The following is a 23,295-nucleotide window of genomic DNA, read 5'->3' as shown; positions in this document are numbered from 1 at the left end:
AGCCGCATGGTGTTCAAGATGAGTCAGAGTCAGGAGAGTGCAGGTTCCTGGCTGTGTGAAATCTCTGGTCTAGGAAGGCATAACCGGCAAGGACTGTTTCTCCTGCAGAGCTGGCGTTTGTGTAGCTCATCGACATCTGTTCTCAAGCACCTAGGCGTAAAGAAGCAGGTGGCTTGGTCATGGGATCAGAGGACACCCACTGGCCTTCAGTTCTCCTGCACTGTTGTGGAGAATTGCTGCATTGAGAGAGCACAATTGGACATTCTAAATTGGGGAGAAAATAATTGGGCACTCCTAAATTAAAAACAAATACTATATATACTGTATAATATTTTTTAAATCCTTTTATTAGTTTTATAGGGTACTGTAAGGTTGCTGTAGTTTGTAATAAAATTAGATAAGTATTTCAACGAGTGGTCTTTGTTTTTTGTGTTATGTTTTATGGGTCTTTTATTTTTAGCTGCACTGAAATCTGTTGAGGCTGGCTGTGTTTTAAACTAGAGTGTTTTTTTTAAATTATCGTATCGTTATGTACATTGTGATGTATACTTGGAAAGTGCTATATGAATAAAACATAGTAATACTATTATGATTAACATTTGCAGTGATTTTGTGTTAAGTGGTAAAGAAGCTGTGGTTGGAAGAACCCTGCTCAACAGACTCTTGACTCAAACCCATTTTTGTTGAGCATAATTCCCATTGCACCAACAGGTAAAACGATTTGTTTAAGACACAATCTTCTTTAAATGACATGCCCATGTGTGACAGGCTGCAAGTGGTGCGGTGAACAAATTGATTGTCTAGACAGTATATATCTCCAAAAACGTCTGTGTTTATTTTAAATTTTTAAAAAAGGGCCATCCCTCTTCCAACAATAGTATCGGGGTACACTGCGGGATTGCAAACCCAAACAAATAAATACACAGCAATAACAATCCCAATCCATGGTGCATGAAACTGTGCTCTTCAAAATCAGGGGATCATGTTGCGTGTCTGTGCTGTGCAGTGAAGGTAGTGTTCAGGGTTTAGTACTGGCTCTGTGGTGGCAGCTCCTGGTCTTCCTCACTCCTCTGTAACACAACAAAACAATACATAACACAAAAACAAACCAAAGCTCTGGCCGTATGTTACATCCCCTTTGTACTATCTAACTCATTCTTGTAATCAGCCCGGTGCCAGGGTTTCTCCAATCGCTGCCTGCCACGTAGCAGATCACAAGAGAGTAGCTTTGTATACGTGCAGCTACGTGCTTCCGGCAAGTCAGGATGCTGACTCCTGTAGATTCCAGCTTACCATTTGGAGAGCAATGGACCAAAGAGTGTAAATTAGTTTTCAAAACTCTGATAGATAAATTGATCTCAGCACCTATCCTGGCTTTTGCCAATCCAGAACACCCATATGTCTTGCACATTGACTTTAGTAGAGATGGACTAGGTGCTGCCCTTTATCAGGTGCAGGATGGGAAGTTTCAAGTCATAGCCTATGCTAGTAGAGGGTTATCTAAAAGTGAGGGGAACTATCCTGCCCACAAATTAGAGTATTTAGCACTAAAAAGGGCTATTGTTGAGGAGTTTAATAATTACCTTTATGGTAATGAATTCACAGTTCTAACAGATAATAACCCCCTGACTTATGTGTTAACCACATCTAAAACTTGATGCAGCTGGGCATCGCTGGCTAGCAGCTCTGTCAACTTACCGGTTTAACATAAAGTATAGGGCTGGAAACACCAATCAAGACACTGATGGCTTGTCTAGGCGACCCCAAGAGCCTCCACTTGAAGACGATGATTTCTTGCAAGAAAAAAGAAGGATTGAAGAACTCAAGCAACATGTGCTTAATGGAGAAGATGAGACATTTTTGAAACAGCAATATCTGCTTTGTTTCAGAGCCATTCTGTAGAATTAATTGAATGTGAGGATTCTCAAGGGTTTCCTACATTGGCTGAGTCTTTAGCTGTGAATGCAGTTGCTATACCTGACAGTTTCTGTTGCCCAGGACAGAAGTCAATTCCAGGGATGACCCAAGAAGATTGGCATCGATCGCAAAGAGACGACCCATCTATTAAATGGGTTATACATTTAATTGAAAATAAGAGTAAGCCCACCTTCAAAAAGATGAGTACAGAGGTACCAGAAGTTAAATTGTTTCTGAGAGAATGGGACAGGCTTGAATTGAGGGATGGTGTACTCTTTTGGAAGTGTTTGAACCAAAGAAATGTCATCTACCAATTGGTCTTACCTGAAGAGTATAGAGAAAGAGCCCTTGAAGGTGCACACGATATGTTGGAAGCTGAACTGAATTAAAATGTTTTCCATTGGTTGAAAAGAAAAAGAGAATCCTGGTGAGTTCTACTTACCGCATGGTTTTGTCTGTGTATATATATATATATATGCTAGCAATGAAAAGATTGAATATTAAAACCAGTCAGGATTTTGTAAAAGATGTGTGCAAATGAAAAGAAACAAGTTATAACATTTATTATTTTTTTCTGTAAAAAAAAATTAATGAATGCGAAATGCATGTAGTAATGTTTAACTACATAAAGATTGTTTTTATTTAGACATGTGGTCAAAAGAAAGAGTGAGTTTAAACGATATATTTGTGTTATTATTATTGATATATAAAATAACAGATTTATGTTGTTTAAAAGAAAGACTATAAACACTATTATTTGTGTATTCGATATTCGATATTATTTCATTTTTTTCCTGCACTGCAGATTGTTGCTATGTTTTATTTTCTCATTTCTGCAAAAAAAAAGAAAAAAATGCAACAAGATAAAATTATAATTTTGTCTTGAGAATGTATACTACATACTACATAGATTTAAGTGCTTTAATGATATTGAAAGAAAAGGGTAATAATATGAAAGGAAGATGCGAATACTGAAAAAAAAGTTTAACTTGTTGCAGTAAAAGTGTAGCTCTTTGATGTAGATTTATGATGTATTAACCGGTTAAAGTGATTTGTATGATTTATGATTGTCCTGTACAATTTTGTACAGGCTGTTTTTTCCACCCTCCTTGGAAAGAATTAAGAAAATTCCAGAAGTTTGACCCCTTCAACTTCAACTTCAGCTATCCTCAACATCATTCCTGCTTCATCAGCGAGGATCAACTTTGAAAGACTAACACACTACTTCCATTTCGGAGGGTGGTAGGAAAATTTAAGAAAGTGCACAAACATTTTTTTTATTTGATACTTTATTTTTTTGTGAGATATCGCTATCACTATTATTGCTCATTGCTAATTACTATTGCTCATGACCATTTCTATGTTGATGCGCATTGTCATTTTGAAACTGTATTGAATACAAAGAAAAGTTTGGCCAACTGATCACATGAGTCTGTTGTTTAACTGAATTGCATTCTAATCACTCTGGTTTTATTGAAGCATCATATCTATAGGGTATAGCTGAACTAGATAACCAGTCTCCTTTTTTTAAACCTAGGATTTAGAATAAGAGTCGATATCCATATTTAAGGCCCTGCTTACCTTTACAAGGCTAAGTACTGGATTACACTAAGTTCACATCTTGGTCCCAGAATTTCAGTGTATCGAGCTTCAGCACTAAGGGGCTCAGGAACCCGCCCCCGCAGGTCACACTAGGTCCTAATCCCCTTTCCCTGGCATTTGTTTGACCTTGAAGATTCCCTGAAAAACCCAACCTTTGTCAATGTCTCATTGACATTCCGTCCCATTTTTCCACCCTTCGCTCTCTTTTTGTTTTCTTTGGGCGGAACCGGGAGTGGAACAAATCAGCTTGCAGCGGGAAACATTTTCCAAAAGCTTCTCCCACTGCCCCAGTGGTCTTACCGGAGACTGGCTTTACTATTTTAGTAATGGCTGTGTCAAAATGGGGCCAGTCTCGACCTAAAATAACAGGATATGGCAACCTTTTTGCTGCAGCCACGATTACGCGGTCTGTCTGATGCCCAACCGTCACATCTAATTTGGTGATGGGATATGCTCTGTTATCCCCATGGATACAGGAGATGATGACAGACCTCCATGACCACCAGGGCACCCCCACTAAGAGAGTTTCATCAATTAAGTTCTGGTCGCAGTCCACTAATGCGTGGGTGCTCATATTACCAATCTGTACATCAACCATACAAAGTCCCTCCCAATCATTACCCCTGGACTTACCTGGTGCCAGTGATAAGTAATGCGAGGCCGCACCACACTCCATGGCCACTGGGCAATTCCTAGCGAGGTGGCCGGCCTCATGGCACCGGTAACACGTCGGGGTAATGGATGCCCAGGGAGCCTGTGTGTCCCGCTGCCAACCTGGCAGCGGGGAGGGGGCCCCTAATCTTATCCAGCTGGGGGTCGACCTCAGCCTCCATGGTTGTGGAGCGAGGCTGCCCATTGAGTGTCAAGAGGGTTGCCGGTCCTTGAGGGGAGGGTGTGTATTGCTGAGGGGGCCCCGGTCTCAGGCCCGTCATTTTGGGTCTGCTGGAGGGAGGAGCTGGTGTTGCGGGCAGCGGATGAGCCAGTGGAGGTGTAGGCTGCGAGTCTTGATATACCTCAGCCAATCGGACTGCTTCCAGCATAGTGGAACAGTGTCTGCTGACCCAGTTCTGGGTGTCCAGCCCCAGCACCTGTACAAATTGTTCTATGTCAATCAGTTCTGTCACTGCCTTGGCGGTGTGGGTGCCAGGGCAGAGCCACCGGGTCACCTGATCCACCAGCTGTTGCGCCACCACGCGGGGTCAAACTCCTGAGGGTCATTGGTTTTCCCGGAACCAGCGACGGTGCGTCTCCTCCGTGATATCTAGCCGCTGGAGTATAGTCTGTTTTACGCGGTCGTAGTCCAGAGAGACCTCATGTGTTAAGGCTTGGTAGGCTGCCTGTGCCTCCTCGATCAGTTTGGGGCCCAACTGGGTAGCTCACCACTCCGGCCGTCAGGCCTCCGGGCTGCAATTACCTGCCTCTCAAATGCCATCACCACTCTCGTCTTTGGTAGTGTCACTGCTGGTTCAGCCGCCGGTTCCCTCCTCGGATTGGCTGCCAGGAACATGGCATGCTTCCGCTCCATCATGTCTGCCATTCCCTCCTGGTGCCTCCGCTCCTGGGCCTCCAACATCGCAGCAATTTAGATTTTTTTCCCTCTCTGTCACATCATATTTAAAGAGAATTTGTTATATGGTGACAGTGTTCTTATGAGCTTTTTGCTTTACTATCCATTCTTACCTGAATGAAGAACATAGATGGAACCATATATGTTTAAAAAAAAAATTATCAGGATTATTACCAAGGGTATTTATCAAGAATGGTTGTCAGAACATGGTTCTTAGCATTGGAAACGCAGCTTATTCCAAGATGGGAGCCCAACATGAACTGTCGCACTGGTATATTAGCTGATACTAGCATCCCTGTCTCTGTTCAGACACTGGAGAGCCTGTACACGCAGCAAAATAGGTGCAACTTGTCAGCTGTGTGCATGTTGGGGACATTTCCAAACCTCCTTGTTGTGCTAGAACAGATTGTTAAGGAAAGTATTGGCCAATGTCTTTTGGATTTCCATGGCAGTGGGTGGAAGCTATGCTAGCTGCATTCAAAATGGAGAAATGGAGGGAACTACTACAGAGAAATGACTGCTGGGAGCTACAAGCAGCTGTATCGATGCTGAGAGACAATATCATACAGATCTCCAGCTAAAGGGTAGAAGCCTTCAACCCCACGTTTGGATAGATGAAATTACATCAAGCCTGGGCTCCTCCTTCTCTGCACAGGATCACACCTGGACTAATGTATCAATCTAGGAAGCCCAGCGAGTGGGTGAGAGAATCAGGATGGTTTGGCTCACAGAGCAAAGAGGCATTATGGGGCATGGTGTAGAAATATGGCGTGGATGTACGGACATAGACCGATGGCTAAGATCCAGCAGGTTATATCCAACAGTTTTATAAACAATCAGAAGCTGCTTTTGGAGATAATGGGAGTTGGAGTAGCTTTGGGTTGGGTCTGCTTCTTGGGACTTCTTTACAGTAACTGAAGATGAACGGGTGTTCGAGGACCAGCATTACAGAACACTTTATTAGAATGAAATGATTACTTAACATATGTTTCCATATAAATGAGCTGTAGAAAGAAACTGAATAAGTTAACGGAAACTCAGCTCCATTATTCAAATAACAGCTCCCCCTTTTATAATTATAACTGCAGACTGTTGAAACAAAACCAGCAACAGCAGCATATGTAAAGGTGGTGGTGGGGGGGGGGGGGGGGGGGGCTAGTCCTTGAATACATAGCAAGGATATGAAGTTCAGATCTCCACATTCTAATAACTTATCTGTTCGGTTCTCTGTCCCAATTGATTAACACAAACAAAATCATCCCAGTGAGTCTTACCCAATATATACCCAACAGATCTTAAATACTGCCTCTTATATTCCTCTCATATAAAAGTTGCACACATTATGGTACGTGTGTATTTTATTTTTTTAATGGTATTTTCTTCTAAGCTATTAGTGAAGAATATGTATTGATTGCTTCTTACATCAACACAGTGTACTACAATAGGTCACATGAAACACCGCAGTCAACACTGAGACATAGGAAAAGCAGTAACTGGCTGCTGGGAAGGAGAGTCAAAGCACAGGGCTACAACATATGATTTACAGCAAGACTAGGGCAGGGAATTGTACTGCCCATTTTCCCTATATTTTAATGACCAAGAAATCTCACAAGTAGAATAGTACCCCAAAATGTTCTCCTTTTTCCAGGAAAGCAGTACAACTGGGGATGGGGAGTTTGTTGCCGGATAACTTCACTCAGACTACTTGCTCATTATCTTGGTATCCCAGAGTAGATAATTGAATAATTATTTGTATTTATTTATTTTTAATTACACGGGAGAACAGTTTCCCTATAACGCACATATTTTAAATGTCAAGTTAATGTGACTTCTATCGGAAGTGCAGGACTGAATTATACAGGAAGAAGTATGGAGATTTTTTGTTCACTATTTGAAAAAAAAAGTGAGGTCTGTGTAGTCATTGTAATACATGTTAGGTAATATATACCCAGAGGTCGCGTCCTAGACGCAAAATAAATCCATTGGACGGAAAATATTTTGTCTTGCGTTCACGGGACGCACAGAATGGGAAAGGGACACAAACATGCATATTCGCAGTAATCTATTACACTGCGGCAAAATGACTGTAAAATACTTGCTTGTTCTGCAATATAACAGCATTGATTAAGGTACACTCCAGTGCTGTAGGTGGCAGCAATAAGCCTCATATTTGGTTTACGCAGCAATATTAAGGATATTTACTTTTAGACCCTGTCCACACTACATAACCGATCTCGAGAACCGTACTCAAACATTTTAATTAATCCAGCTTGAAGCATACACACTGACGTACCGTTTCATGTTTAGTCAGGCTTAATGCATACACACACTATTACTATTAAAATAGTTCAGTTACAGTTCCTAGCAGCGCAATGAACAGTGGAAATTAATACGATAGTATCCCACCATGCATTGTATTTTATTTTAAAATAATGTGTTATGCCCCATATTAACAGAGGTCCATATGGCTAAGAAATAAAACAAGTATTTTGGAAAAAGTAAATGAGAACACACACACACAAAAGTAGGGCCTGAAGTTTTGGGGTTTTATTTTTAATCAGGTTACGTCCCTTTAAACACATTTAGCCGATTCTGTTTCATAATTAAACTTAGAAAAAGCTGTTCATTACAAAACAATCTTTGCTTTTACCTTCGTATCTAACCTGAGCCTAATTCTGGTCCCTTTAATTTGATTTCAAACAGAGCTGACAAATTACGTGAATTGTTCATCCCCGATCCTACTTTTAACTCACATTTCATTTTTGCAGTCACCTAATTTAACGTTGTGCTTTTGTTATTTTCCCCACTAGTTTAACAGGGATGTCCTGATAGATTTTTTTAAGCATAAAAATAGATACCTAGTGCAGAGCGTATACTGATAGCAATCAGTTGTCAAGTACTACAGTGACCGAAGCAGTTGCAAGCAATAGTAATGCAGACAAAACGTAAACGAAAAATACATTCTTATAATTTTGAATGGGAGATGAAGTACCCGTAGCTTGTTTATTGAGGCGGCAAGATGTACTGTAGTGTGTGTGAAAGAGCTGCTGGGCAAAAAAATATATATATATTTGTATATATACGGATGTACAGATTTTCAAGAATCTTCGCTTAAAACACACAGACACGGATTTGCTGTTGCTGTTATTGGAATGCAAAAAAAAAAATGAAAACACACCTAGATGAAGGCAACAAGAAGTGCTTAGAATCCCATCTCGTCAAGCGAACGGTCTACAGTATATAAAAGAAAAAAGTGTGCCTGTGTTTATATAGCTATATCTATACACAGACAGAGATTGTTTAAACTACTATATGGCATAGAGTTTAAACGTTCATAAAAATGTACCAAAATGCACATCACTGGAGTTTATTAGTCTTTGTGTTAATTTAGTATTTGAGGATGGGACACAAAATCTTGGGCATATGCGTTTCAGGAACGCATGAACAGAAAAGCTAGCACAACCTCTGTATATCGGATTATTTTGTTCACTCCGTGTACTTTAAAGACACAGGTTACTTGAAAAATGATCAAACCAATTGCAAGAAAGTTGAAAAGGGTACTGTAGGGATAGGTACAGAACAGGAGACAGTTATAGTATGCAATGCTATTTCAAACTCTACACATGGTAATGCTTTAGCACTCCTGCCTTTGTGCCATCTGCTCAGTTAACTGCTTCTTCAGTCAGAGGCCAGTCCTTTGCTGAAAGCTTGCTGCACAGATCTTTAGAGTTTTGACACAATATAAAATGCTGTATGATTTGTGACCTCGTTCTGATTCTGGTATTTTCTGGCCCTCAGATAAGGATGAATGCTCCAAGGACAATGGTGGCTGTCAGCACGAATGCACCAACACGTTCGGCAGTTACTCCTGCTACTGTAAAAACGGCTTCATTCTGCACGAGAATGCGCACGACTGCAAAGAAGGTCTTTCATTGTTTTCATTCTAAAATTTACATCAGTTATTTTTAAAAATACAATAATGGATTGGGCAAAGCAGACCAGAGATACATCTCATTTTCAGTGGAGGTTTCCTGTACTATATGTATTATTATTATTATTATTATTTATTTCTTAGCAGACGCCCTTATCCAGGGCGACTTACAATTGTTACAACATATCACATTATTTCACATTTTATAGATATCACATTATTTTTACATACAATTACCCATTTATACAGTTGGGTTATTACTGGAGCAATCTAGGTAAAGTACCTTGCTCAGGGGTACAGCAGCAGTGTCCCCCACTGGGGATTGAACCCACAACCCTCCGGTCAAGAGTCCAGAGCCCTAACCACTACTCCACACTGCTTTACTATTTATAGGTATGTGTTTGGGTAAAATGAACATTTTTGTTTTATTCTATAAACTACTGAACATTTCTCCCAAATTCCAAATAAAAATATTGTCATTTAGAGCGTTTCATGTATACATGAAAATATATGATTAGAGTATACGTAAAATAAATACATGCTTATTGGCTGTTACCTGTTCAATATCTGACACAGAAGGGGAGGCTGGTTATTATAAGAAAAGAAATGGGGTTGCTAACAACTGTCTAGATAATGTCCGTATATAACAAAGAACTTACTTACCAAATTCTTTATGATGTTTGCAAATCAATTTGTTAGGAAGAAAGATACTACCCTTATAAAACATTCCCATAGAAAAGCATAGGTAAGCATTTCAAAATCAAGAGAGGAATAGTTAAGCATATTCAGAACATAGCAAACCATGGTAAACTATGGGAATGCATCGTATAACCAAAGGAAAAGCATGGAAAAATTGGAAAAGGACTGCAAATTTATTGTGGCAAACCTTTATAAGGGTATTATTATACCAATTTTGAACCACAATCTGGGGATAAGGAGATTCCTTTTTCTGTCATTGTCACACTTTCTTTTTTGCATGTATACACTGTGGATGTTGGTCTCGATGATCTAAGTTTTCATGATATTACGCTCTAATTTTCAATTTAAGAGCATACAAAAAGTTACAAATAAAGACGTTGTTCCGTTTACTGATAGCTAATTGATCCCAGGACCACAATCATTTGGCTCTTCAAGGATCCCAGTGAATCTGCAGCAACAACATGGCCTAGCTACCCACGACTCTCTGTGTGAAAACGTAGCTCCTACCCTCTATCCTGAATCTGTCTCTCTCAATTTCCTAATGCATCCTCTGGTCCTGCTAGCCATGGTAAGAGGTGTATCTTACTGACATTGCTTTTTTTTTTTTTAAAGCTGGATGTGAACACAAGGTGACTAGTGCTGAGGGTGTGATAAGCAGTCCGAACTGGCCTGACAAGTACCCCAGCCGTAAAGAGTGTACATGGGAACTCTCTTCCACTGCTGGGCACCGTATTAAAATTGTAAGTAGTGACATTTTTCCCTATACCATCTTCTGACTGAAGAGGGAGGAAATAAGGGAGGATAGGTCCACATACAATACTTGCATACACCAATTATCTTCAGAACCACTCATCCATTTGTATGTGTGGGAATTCCTTAGTTATTAAGAGATATATCAGTGACCTTCTTTTTAGAGTTTTGACCTCTGATTGGGGAAGGTTGCCTGGTTTCGATCACAATGCGCTAAGCCATTTTAATTATTTTAACACTGCAAACCTGACTGCAGGTCTAGGAAAGCTAACAATCACTCAAGCTGCAAACCGCTCTGGTAGTATAGGAAAGATGACCCCACTCAAAATAGCAGAACAGTGAACTATTGTTACACTTCTCCTTTTGAAACAATAACAAACGCTTGAAACTAAACTGAATAACACGTTGAAAAACAATACAATGGCCTCATAACCACACTAATATGTACGTCTATGCCCAAGTTGTATTTATCTTTCAGTATAAGACACTGAAACTATTGAATTAGTCCAGAACATACAGTAAGAAAAACATAACAAAATGAGAGGAGGCCATTTGGCCCATCAGTGATCGTCTGGTTTCTAAGCTTATTGTCAAGTTGGCTCTAAAATTATCCCAATGACTTAGCAGCAATAACATGGCTTAGTAACTTATTCCATACCTTCACCACTGTGTAAAAAGTGTCTTCAGCATTTAAAAAACTTCAATCAAGTCCCCTTTAATTCTTCTTTGTTTTTGGTGAATTACAGTATATAAAGTTCCATCAACCTGTCATCATAACTCTTACGTTTTTGACTAAAACATGTATAAAATGTAGTTAAAGCTTTGTGAACAGAGTGCTACATTGCTACACTGACATTTGTCTTATGTGCAGAAATGCACAATGAACATAGGACATTTCAAGTTTTATTTATGTGCTAATTAAAAAAAATATATAAATACATTAACTTCCAAGAAATGTGTACATTCCCAGGAGTTCAACGAGTTTGAGATGGAGCAGCATCAGGAGTGTGCCTACGATCATCTGGAGTTGTATGATGGACCCAACGGCAAGTCTCCAATCCTCGGTCGATTCTGCGGGAGCAAGAAACCGGATCCAGTCATCACTTCGGGAAACAAAATGTTCCTCCGATTTTACTCTGATGCCTCGGTCCAAAGAAAAGGATTCCAAGCAAAGCACAGCACAGGTATGTTGCTGTAGCTGACCCCAGTGAAACTATTTGTGGTATACTGTACCTGTACACCAGCAGTAAATCTTATGCCCAACAAAAATGTATCAATTCAAAACTTTGAAATCTGTTTCCTTTCAGAGTGTGGGGGTCGATTGAAAGCCGAGATTAGGACGAAGGACCTCTACTCTCATGCCCAGTTTGGGGATAACTTCTACCCAGGACAGTCCAACTGTGACTGGGTGATCGTGGCAGAAGATGGATATGGCGTGGAGCTGATTTTCCAGACTTTCGAAATTGAAGAAGAATCTGATTGCGGGTATGACTACATGGAAATCTACGATGGCTATGACAGCACAGCACCCAGGCTTGGCAGATTCTGTGGCTCAGGGGTAAGATTTTTTTTTTTTATCTTGTATCAATTATCATCATGCCTCAACAGAAAGACTGTCCCCTGTGAGTCTTGATTCTTAAAGAACCAATCAGAAGACCACTCCTCCCACTGCTGGGTGTAGTTCTGCTAGTCCCATAAAGCCACACCAGACAAGCGCAATGCGCTTCATTTAATTTGCTGCTTCATGCCCGATGTGAGTCCCATATTGTGCTCTGTGATAGCCAGTAGCATAGGAGCACTAATAGTGGGTAGTGAGTGGTGTTAAATTAAAGTGTTACTGAAGAGTTTACAACAAAACACATTGCTGCCTGCTGTGTTGTACATATCAATATAATATATTTTTCAACATGATCAACATAATTATGATGTTTACAAATCCTTGGTAAGTGTTGACCACTTATTTCTGTATGATATTTAGTGTAAAAATGACTCTTGTTGTCTAAACATCACTGAATCTGCAGTGTCATCCAGTCTTTAAACAGAAACATTTGTAACTGTGGTATTTTTTATGCGATATCCTGAATTATGCAACTTTTTCTTTAACATAAATATTATTAATTTGAGGGGTCCCTGAGTGGCGCACCTGGTAAAAGCATGGTGAGTCATACAGCGCAGGTTCGCGTAGTGGCTGTGCAAAGTCGCCTGTCTTCGCTGGGGATTCCGAAGGGATAGTGAGGCAAAACACATTCTGAAAAGCACATTGTATCTTTCAAAGGATTTCTTTCTAATGAAAATGAAAATTTTACCTCTTAAGAGACAAGTAACACAGAATTAAACATTATTTTAAGCTAAGATTCTTGGCTTAGACCATGGTCCCATTACACTAATAGTGCAGTTCATTGAAATGTATGACTACCTCAAACAATGTGTACCCTTTATTGCATCTGATTGTCCTACTGTAATGAACCTGAAACACTGGAACACCCTTCCTGTTTCTGTTCTGTAATCCAGCCTCTTTGGAAATCTATTTTAGATCTCTTGTTATTTCTGAAACTTGATATACTCGTCATCCTGAATATTTACTTTTAGATTTATGCACATCAGGTACTCCATTCCCTAACCATACCTGAACCCTCTATTGTCAGCTACGCATTGAAACAACAACTCCTAAATTATTGACGGTCCCCAAATACAAGTATGCTATAATGTCACACCTCACAAAAGAAGGGCTATTACCAGGGCTATAAAGCATTGGCAGCCTTTGATTGATTCATTTTCATAACTATTGATAGTAATATATTCTAGGTAACCTTTTTTTTGTGTGTGTGCATATTTTAATGTTTTGGGCTTTTGTTTTTGTAATTTTCATTTAATTTGAAAATATTGTTCATTTGCTGGAATTGTGCAGGTTGTGTCACTTGTTTGGAACATTTCCTTCTTATTTGTATTGCATATTTTATTATTATTATTATTATTATTTATTTCTTAGCAGACGCCCTTATCCAAGGCGACTTACAATCGTAAGCAAATACATTTCAAGTGTTACAATACAAGTAATACAATAAGAGCAAGATAAATACAATAACTTTTGTTCAAGCAAAGTACAAGTGTGACAAAACACAATTCAATAATACAGCAGATAGTGATAGTTACATCAGGATATGATTAAATACAAAATACTACAGGTTAAATACTTGGCAGATTACAGTGTTCTGAAGTACAGGATTAAATGCAGTAAAATAGGGGGCAGATAAGAGCAAAATAAAGCGCATTTAAATTAAGGGTGATAGTGTCCCAGGATACAAACAGAAGAGTTCTACAGGTGCTGTTTGAAGAGGTGAGTCTTAAGGAGGTGCCGGAATGTGGTCAGGGACTGGGCAGTCCTGACATCTGTGGGAAGGTCATTCCACCACTGCGGAGCAAGGGTGGAGAAGGAGCGGGCTTTGGAGGCAGGGGAGCGTAGCGGTGGTAGAGCTAGTCTTCTAGTGCAGGCGGAGCGGAGAGGTCGAGTGGGGGTGTAGGGAGAGATGAGGGTCTGGAGGTAGCTGGGTGCAGTCTGGTCAAGGCATCTGTAGGCTAGTACAAGAGTCTTGAACTGGATGCGAGTGGTGATCGGGAGCCAGTGGAGTGAGCGGAGTAGTGGAGTAGCATGGGAGAAGCGAGGCAGAGAGAACACCAGGCGGGCAGCAGAGTTCTGGATGAGCTGGAGCGGACGGGTGGCGGACGCTGGGAGGCCAGCCAGGAGGGAGTTGCAGTAGTCTAGGCGGGAGAGTACCAAGGCCTGGACCAGGAGCTGGGTAGCGTAGTTGGTGAAGAAGGGTCGGATTCTTCGGATGTTGCTCAGGAAGAATTGGCAAGTGCGTGCCAGAGTGGAGATGTGCTGGGAATAAGAGAAATATGTAAATATCATTCAGAAATAATGATATTGAATGATATTTACATAAAACTAATCAGAATAATAAAACTGTGATAAAAGATTACCATTGTGATGGCATAGTCTACATTCCAGCTTTTCAAGAAAAAGTTGCTTGGCCTTTGAGTATAGTCTATATCCGAGGTTCTCAACCAGTGCGGGGGGACTGAAAACACAAGAATAATGTATAGATTGTAGATCTGCATTTACATTATTTTGTGTGACTACAAGCACACAATCCCAACAGGGTTTACTGACACAGACTAGATACAGCAATGCATGCATACTTTTACACTGCACATGGCTTCTTACCTGGATTGCAAAGGCTCCTACGGCAAAATAAGAGTAATGACGACCCAGTGAAATTCTGTGTATAAATTGTATGCTGTATACTCGTACTGAAAACCTGATTCATTTAAAGCAATTGTGTGCACTTGAGAAGTGTGCTTGAAGTAAAGCATACGTGTACCATGTCATGCGATATGAAAAATAATCATAATAATAAAGTTGTTTGTACAACAGCTAAATTAACAATTGCAGGTTTTTCAGATTTGTATTCACTTTTCCTGCAGCCAGGATACTGTAATGTGTCTGGTCAAACTGTACTGAAAATGTAAAGGGGTACTTGAGGTTAGACCTCTACCCAGAAGGGGAACAGTTCACAGAAAAGATTGAAAAGCCCTGGTCTGTATAATCATTGTGCTTCTTTTTTACATGTTGTATAATAAAGATTCTGCACAGTTCAGTATGTAATTACAGGCATAAAGATCACCACACATGTGTTAATGGCCGCCTTCAGATGTGTCATAAAAGTGATCAGATATCCTCCTCGGTTCTTTTGTTCAGTACCCCGAACATTCTTCATTTGAAATTGCCTGCGCTACCGCCAGCCCGAGATCTCTCGGGTACGGAGGTTCAGAATACTGAATGTTCAATATTTCGGGGTCCCTAATAGTGGTCTTATATTTTGTATGTTTTTGTGGTCTCATGTAAAGCAACACGCTTCACAGCCAAATGTAGTTTTCTCTTAACAAACCTGTGGTCTCAGGACCAGGGAGGCCATACAATAGTGCAGTTTGCACTACATAAACTGCACCATTCAGAAAGCTTGTTATACTTGCGCACATTGTAATGTTCATTTAAACATGTGTTGTTTTTCCTTTTCTTCTGCAGCCCCCAGAAGAAATCTACTCTGCGGGAGACTCTGTAATGATTCGCTTTCACTCAGATGATACAATCAATAAAAAAGGATTCCACGCCCGCTACACCAGTACCAAATTCCAGGATGCCTTGCATATGTGAAGAGCTAGTGAACTATCTCAGCCTTCATGGTATAAAAAATATGAGACTGTTTAAAAAAGAAAAAGACACAAAAAAAATGTAAGTTATTTTACTGTCAGTCTTCAGGAGTTTAACTTTATCAAGAGTATTTTTCTGCAAATAAAACTGATGCGAAAGATACTTCTAAATATGCCATTAAAGCATGCCAGTATTCTCTGGACCAAATATTTTAGTCATTTACTACATCAAGCCATAGGACAATAAAAGGTAGTTTAGCAGGGTTTCAGTAAAACAAGGTGAATAGGTGAAAATGAAGCATCTTCTTACATATCCAAGTGATATGGGGTTCCTGTTAGGGGGTACATACTGCATACTGTGAGTTTTTAGGACACGTTGCTACTGAGTTTTTTATATCAATTTTCAGAAATGCTACAGAATACAGGTACATTTACTTCTCTGTCATTACACAGTAGTTGCCACTTGTATTTATCAAATGTACTTTTTGGAGGGGGAGGGGTAACTAATTTATGTAACTGCATACATGAACAAAGTACAGTGCACTGTAATGGCTGTGTACTTCATGTACCTGTATTTTGAAGTGTAGCCCCATTTTCTGGCAAGCATTAGTTAGTTAAAATGGGAATCTTAAGTTTAACATATATATATATGTGTATATACACACACACACACACACAAACACACGTGCAATAACAGTTGTAAAATGCAGAACTCCTGCAATGTACTATCTCATTAATGTTACAATATCACCATTATTAATTATCAGATGACATATTCATAAGTACTGTATACATCTTTGTGATCTGTGATATTGCCTGTGTTATAGTCTGACTGTGCAGCAGCAGCAGTCTGTTGATGCAGCGACTACCACAGCACTGTGCTATTAGACAAGGAATTTTCTGTTGAGGTTTATTTTCCTTTGTTGGATAGTGAAGGGTTTCTTTGCTATGCTTTTTTAAATGTTTTTTTTTTTTTTTTTTATCAAGTCTGAAAATAGAAATGCAATTATTTTATCGGGCAGGCTGTGACTTGTAACTACTGTATTTTCTATTTTAGCAATTATTGGAGTTCAGGCATGCTGTGTAAAAAATAAAAAAATAAAAAAAGTGTGCTAGTAGTCAACCACTGTGACATACTATTCAGAATCAGCTGAGCTGCAATTGGGGTGTCCATTTAAACAGCCAGAGGGGTACAGCCAGCAAGAATAAGTGTCTTGGGTTGATTTGTAATACAGTAACTGAGGCGCCCCCAGTAGCATATCCCACACAAAGCTTATACTGTCCACACTTAGAACACTGTCATCAGTATTGGTTACCACACTAGAAAAAGGACATTGAGGATACAATGTGATGTACAGTTTTTATCAGCTGAGCTATAGTGTATGTTTAGCTGTACTGGGTGAAAAAAACAGACTATACAGTATTTAGATTTATCAGATTTTTAAATATGTAGGCTACAGTGTTATATTTCGAGCAGCGTTTAGCAGAAAAGTCAGACATTCCTAGAACGCACTTAATAGCAAGATATTTGCCAATAGGGTGACCAGATAGCAAGAGTGAAAAATCGGGACACTTTCAGTTGGTGAGGGGAGGAAAGAAACCTTGTGAACTACTTACTGCACAACGCAACGACGCAAACTACGTATCTTTCTTCTGTGGATAGGCTTTTTTTATTCCTCGCCTTCCTGTGTGCATTGCACTTAGGCAAAAATAAAAACTTCGAGAAATATAATTAAAAAAATTTAAAAAAAAAAAAAAAAAAACTTCAAAGCAGTTAACTTTCTTGTTTACTGTTCAAATGACAACGATGTTTTAATCAGCCTATCAGTGTGTCTCTACTGGCTTCTCTGTGACCTGCTGTACTGTATGTAGCAGGTGGGACAAAGTCAGTGCTGCATTGTTTTGATTTAGGTTGCTAAAATCTAGTTTTCAGCATTAGATGTAAAATACCAAAAACGGACAAGCAAAATATATTTCGGATGAGGAACGTGTCAAGACATTTCCCAAAGAAACTGTACATGCAGGTGGAGGTAATTGTTTTGCACATCTTGTAATGTGACTTAAAGAAAATACAATCGATCGCTATAACTTCAGAATCACACATTAAACGAGGCTACTACAGAGGCTGCTGAACAGAACGTAAAACAAACAGCAGCTTTCAGAAAATAAACTGGAAAGTCAGCGCAGACAAAAAAGTATTCCTGTGTTCGTTGTACCCAAGTTAAATCAGCACAACAGGTACAATCAAGCACAGCTACCTCGGTTCAAACAACCTGCAGTTTACTTTGTAAACGCAGTTAGGATTTTAGACCCAAATAGGCATTTGTTTTGACTCGGTACTGATAAAATAAATTCCTGGGTGGGGCATATGCTGCATATATGGACTTTATTAAAGAATGCCAGATACCCAAACGAGTGTTGGGACTGTTTCTAATTGATGTCCACTTAATTTGGCAAAGCTTTGCCTTACACTTACAACCAATTCAATGGATGCAGATGTGCAGTCTCAATGTATGGACAAATCCACACCAGACAGAGAATGTCGGCAGCAACTGTTGGGAGATTTGCAGGCTTGCCTTTTAACAAATGACAGCACTCTGTTTTAGTAAGGAAGCAAGTACCACTATTTCTAGGCTTTTATAGTGCTCTGAAATATTAGGTGAATTTAATGTTTAAACAGGTCAGCGAAATGTCAGTGACATCCTAATTATAATCATAATCCTAATTGGATGACTGACGCATGGGCATATTATTGAATACTTTTTCCTCCCACTGCGTTTGGTACTTGCACTTTTTTTTGCTTTTTAGTGACAGGCTCGCAAACAACACCAGCCATTATGACACTTTGCCAGTAAAACCAGACGCACAGACGCACGCACCAAGAAAAACACATGACGTATACGGCATCATACGACTGCATGTTAACGTGATTGGATAGTCTCATAGATGCAATGCAAGCAACTCACTCAAACAACACGCCCTAAACCAGTAGAATATGCTGTTGCACCGCGAGACAGTACAGCAGCCACATATACAAAATTTCCTAACGTGAAAATAAAAAATTCAAATTCTACCCTTGGGTTTTCAACGTTTACTCTAAAAATCGGCACAAATGGCGTCCCAACAGTACCTCGATTGGGATGCGGGACAAAGCCCCCAATATCGGGACGATCCCTTTTATCGGGACATCTGGTCACCCTATTTGCAAATAAACTAGTAAAAATATTTGACAAACATTTTGACTAGAAGTCTGTCTTTGAAATCCAAAAATCTCAATATCACTCAATAAGGTAAGTTTGTTCCCTAGTAGAAAATACTTCTAATTTTTTTTTTTTTTTTCACAAGTACTGGCAAAAGTAATTTTAAGTGAAACTTAACCCTTTCAGTCCTGAATTATTATTGTCACGCTGAACAATAAACTCCTTTATTAAGTAAACATAAGGACAGGACAAAAACATTTTTCTTGCATATATTTATACACTGCCTCAGACTCAATGTAACTTGAAATAAATTGCGTTGTTAAGTATTGTCTGAAGCTACATTCCAGGTTAATATTGCACCTCATGCAGAAGGTGCTGCTGTACTTGACATGACTGGACTGTTTCACAATCTCTATTGCTTGTCAAGAGGTTTAACGTGACCAGAGTCGGGGTCAAAATTATTTTAATTGAAGTAATATAACTGATATAGTTTATTCCACAAACAATAACAAATCAAAGATACATTGGATTCCCAAATGCATACAAACTAATCTTTGAATTCCACATGCATGTTGTTATAAACCTTTCCTTTCCATGAAATAACAGAAAATATCACACACACACACATGTGCATGCATGCATGCATGGATATGATAAGTGCTAAAGCCAGAAAACTTAGAATATGCATTTAGTTTAAAGTTATTGGCTGTCGGATGCTTTTTGTTCACCACTAGTTTTTATTCATTTTATTTGTTAATCATATTTACTCCTTTTTATTACTATAATTGTAGGCTTTGTATTTTTTTGTGTAGTGTGACTACAAAACTCAGACCTCATACCGATTTTAGTTTTTATGTTGTGCTACATTCTGGAGTTTCAGGAGTTTTTAACAAAGTGTATTGTACATTAAGACTGTATATCCTCTGTACTCATTGCTGTGACTTGCAATGTTTTTGTCAAAATATGCTACATAAGTTAGCATTAGTATCATTTTTTTTTTTTTTCTGTTCCAATATAAACCTATATATGTAGCACTAAATGTCTGCATTGTTTTAACACAGGAAGCAAAACTAGAAAACAGGGGTATTAGAGCTGATATGGGTATTGGGTGTTTTTCACTTTTTGTCATGTTTGATGGAAATGTTACATTTTGTGGCAATAAATGCAATAATCAAATAAAGTTTTAAAAAAACATGTTACTTACTGTATAGTTCTTAAGGTGTAGGATTGTGGTTTATTTAATAACACTCATTCCATGATTTTAGACAACAGACAGGTATTGCAAATATTTCTTTAGACAAAAAATATTAGTTAGTCTATATGATAACAGCCTTAGTTAGATCAGATTTATCTAAATACTGGGAGTGTTCTTTCAAGGCAGGGTTGGAGGTCCTCTTCATGAGCTGTATTCCCTGAATCAACCTTCTGTATGAGGATACCTTGCAATTTGTATGCCTCTGTACAACCAACTTCACCGTCATAACCCGATACTGTATATGTGTTCTCCTGTAATTAGATACAGCAGTTGCTATGCTCTCATTGTTATGAATCTATCATAGTGATAAATCTATCACTGTTATCCTATATCTTAGGGGTTTGGCTGTGTCCCAATGTACAAGAACACAAAACCCTGTGTTCTGTGACAAAGAACATGAACTTTTGATAATCCGTATCTCAGCATACCATACATTTATGTTCCACCCTCGACTTTACAGTTATTCTCTATTCCCTACAAAGGTTCAAAATAATAACGCATTGAGTTAATTACACTCCTGACCATAATAGGCATGTGTGCTTTTAATATAACATTGCTTCAACAGTAATTATCTCTGTAACCTCAGCCATTCAGCCATACGCAAAGTTTATCCCTGTTAGGTTACTGCTCATGGAATGAAATTGCTGTTAGTCTTACTGGCCTCTTGGGCTATATGGTAGTAGTCATTTTCTTTCAAGACGGAGATTGAATTGAACAAACCAGTTTGTTACATGAAAAGAGGACTGTCTCTCAGTAGTAGTGTTTTAATAATGAATCCGTTTTCAAACACAGGCAATAAGGTCAGTTCAGTTTATGGGTAGATACGTTCCTTGCAGGAGGTAAAACCTAGGTCTGTGACCAAGTGTCATACCGTAGGTGTTACCACCACTTTATACATTCCCAGTATCCCAACTCACCGTCACACAGGGCCTTAGAGGGCTGTGCCCCACCCCCAAACCCCCCTGCCTCAGTTCAGGTCAAAGACTGAGATAACAAATCTATGACAAATCATTCATAAAAGTAGTTAAACTCAAAGTATAATATGTGTTATTTATCGAAAATTTTCAAGGGTACGCAAACTCCTGCCACCTGACCTTCCACCACATTACATTACTATCTACCTAAATATCTGTGACAGAATAGATCCTGGGACGACTCCTGTTTTCTCTCTACACCCGCTCCCTGGGTCCCCTCATCTCTTCTCATGGCTTCTCGTATCACTTTTATGCTGATGATGCCCAGATCTTCCTCTCCTTTCCCACCTCTGACTCAGACATTTCCTCCAGTATCTCTACCTGCCTCTTGGCCATCTCCTCCTGGATGCACTCGCATCAAGTTAAACTCAACCTCTCCAAATCAGACCTCCTTTTCTCCCCCTCTCATCCTCTCCACTGCTGATCTCTCCATTTCTATTCTGCTTGAATCCACCAAGCTCTCTCCATCCTCATCCATCAAGAACCTTGGCGTCACCCTTGACCCCCACCCCCTCTCCTACTCTCAGCACATCTCAACTGGCACGTTCCTGTCACTTCTTCCTCAGAAACATATGCAGAATTCGCCACTTCCTCACCGATTACTCCATGCAGCTCCTAGTTCAGGCCCTGGTACTGTCTCATCTTGACTACTGCAACTCCCTCCTGGCCGGCCTTCCTGCCTCTGCTACCCATCCGCTCCAGCTCATCCAAAACTCTGCTGCTCGCCTTGTCTTTTCCCTTGTTTCTCCCACGCTATACCGCTTCTCCACTCTCTGCACTGGCTCCCTATTGCTGCTCGCATCCAATTCAAAACTCTTGTACTCGCCTATCGTTGTCTTGACCTTTCTGCTCCCTCCTATCTCCAGACTATCATTTCTTCCTACACCCCTCCACTCCTCCACCTCCGGTAGACTAACTGTACCCCCCTTCAGCTCCCCCGCCTCCAGAGCTCGCTCCTCCACCCTTGCCCCTCAGTGGTGGAACAACTTACCCATGAATATCAGGACTGCTCAGTCCCTCACCACCTTCCGGCGCCTCCTCAAGACACACCTGTTCAGACAGCATATGTAAACCTCAACTCTCGACTATACTGGACTATATGGCACCCAATTGTACCAATTCTTGCATCAGCTTGTACTTGCACTGAACTGCTCCATACCGTGCCGTATTCAACTACTGCTCCTAATTAGAACTGTATCTTGTGTCTGATTTTACTGTTATAGGTAACCATAGTCATGTTTTTTGTATTTGCTCTTATTGGGAAATCATTCTCATCCATGTATCATACTTATTACATGTTCTTACTGGGCTTTACTCATATAAGCAAATATTAACTAAAAGTTATAACTGCTCTTAGTCAAACTTGCTCTTACTTATACCTTACTGTATTCTTTATTTTGCTCTTACTTAAATTTGATCTTCTTGTACTTACATAATTGCTCTGTATTATGATATTCTGTAATGTGATAACTTGTAATGTGACATTTTGTAATGTGATATACGTTGTACTGTGATATTTTGTAACAATTGTAAGTCGCCCTGGATAAGAGTGTCTGCTAAGAAATAAATAAATAAATAAATAATAATAATAATAATATATTGATTAGTACACATGCATGGCTTTGGAAATGTATTCGAAATACAAGGGTGACAGTAAAATACTATTAAATCTAATACAGGCTAGGAGAATGAGTTTAAAAATTCACCTTAAATGCAAATAACCACCTGCACCAGTTATTTTGTTCACCATCTACTCTGATTTCTGCTTATGAACATAAACACCTTTGTTGAACCTGTAACAGGTCCATCTAGTTACCCAGGCAATGGATCAGTGCTAGTTCCTGAAAGGGAGGAGTGTGTTTCAGACTCTCAGTTACTGGTAAAATACCTTTTATATGCTCCTTTATAACTTCCTCATTTGTTTAGTCAGTGTTATTAGTAAGTACTATTGAAAACTAAAGAACATACACAGACAGTCTGTAAAGACCGGGTTGCTTACCACTAATTCTGTTCATTGTGATCCAAAAATAAAAATGGTAAGTCCTGATTTCTTTTAAAACATAATGTATGCAATGAATATTTTTTAGAACAGAAAGGTACATTTTTCACAATAATGTTAAGTGTTTGTTTGCCTGGTGATTTATACAAGACTTGCTAAGCCTGATTATTAACTAAAACGAAATGGCAGA

General features: G+C 39.4%; 1 protein-coding gene across 1 annotated transcript in view; it reads left to right on the top strand.

Moving 5' to 3' along the window:
- Positions 1-22,684, top strand: part of LOC117415906 (tolloid-like protein 2) — a 112,069-nt gene extending 89,385 nt beyond the window's left edge. The window contains exons 17-21 of the mRNA XM_034026822.3: positions 8,885-9,010; positions 10,329-10,456; positions 11,437-11,650; positions 11,774-12,024; positions 15,553-22,684. Coding sequence (XP_033882713.2) covers positions 8,885-9,010; positions 10,329-10,456; positions 11,437-11,650; positions 11,774-12,024; positions 15,553-15,681 — 848 coding nt within the window. The 3' untranslated portion in view covers positions 15,682-22,684. The remainder of the gene's footprint in view (positions 1-8,884; positions 9,011-10,328; positions 10,457-11,436; positions 11,651-11,773; positions 12,025-15,552) is intronic.
- Positions 22,685-23,295: the final 611 nt, after the last annotated feature.

This window comes from Acipenser ruthenus, chromosome 7, assembly GCF_902713425.1.
Source record: "Acipenser ruthenus chromosome 7, fAciRut3.2 maternal haplotype, whole genome shotgun sequence".
NCBI classification, from domain to species: Eukaryota; Metazoa; Chordata; class Actinopteri; order Acipenseriformes; family Acipenseridae; genus Acipenser; species Acipenser ruthenus.
The sequence above is the reverse complement of the archived record's forward strand: the minus strand, read 5'-3'. Positions and strand labels throughout refer to the sequence as shown.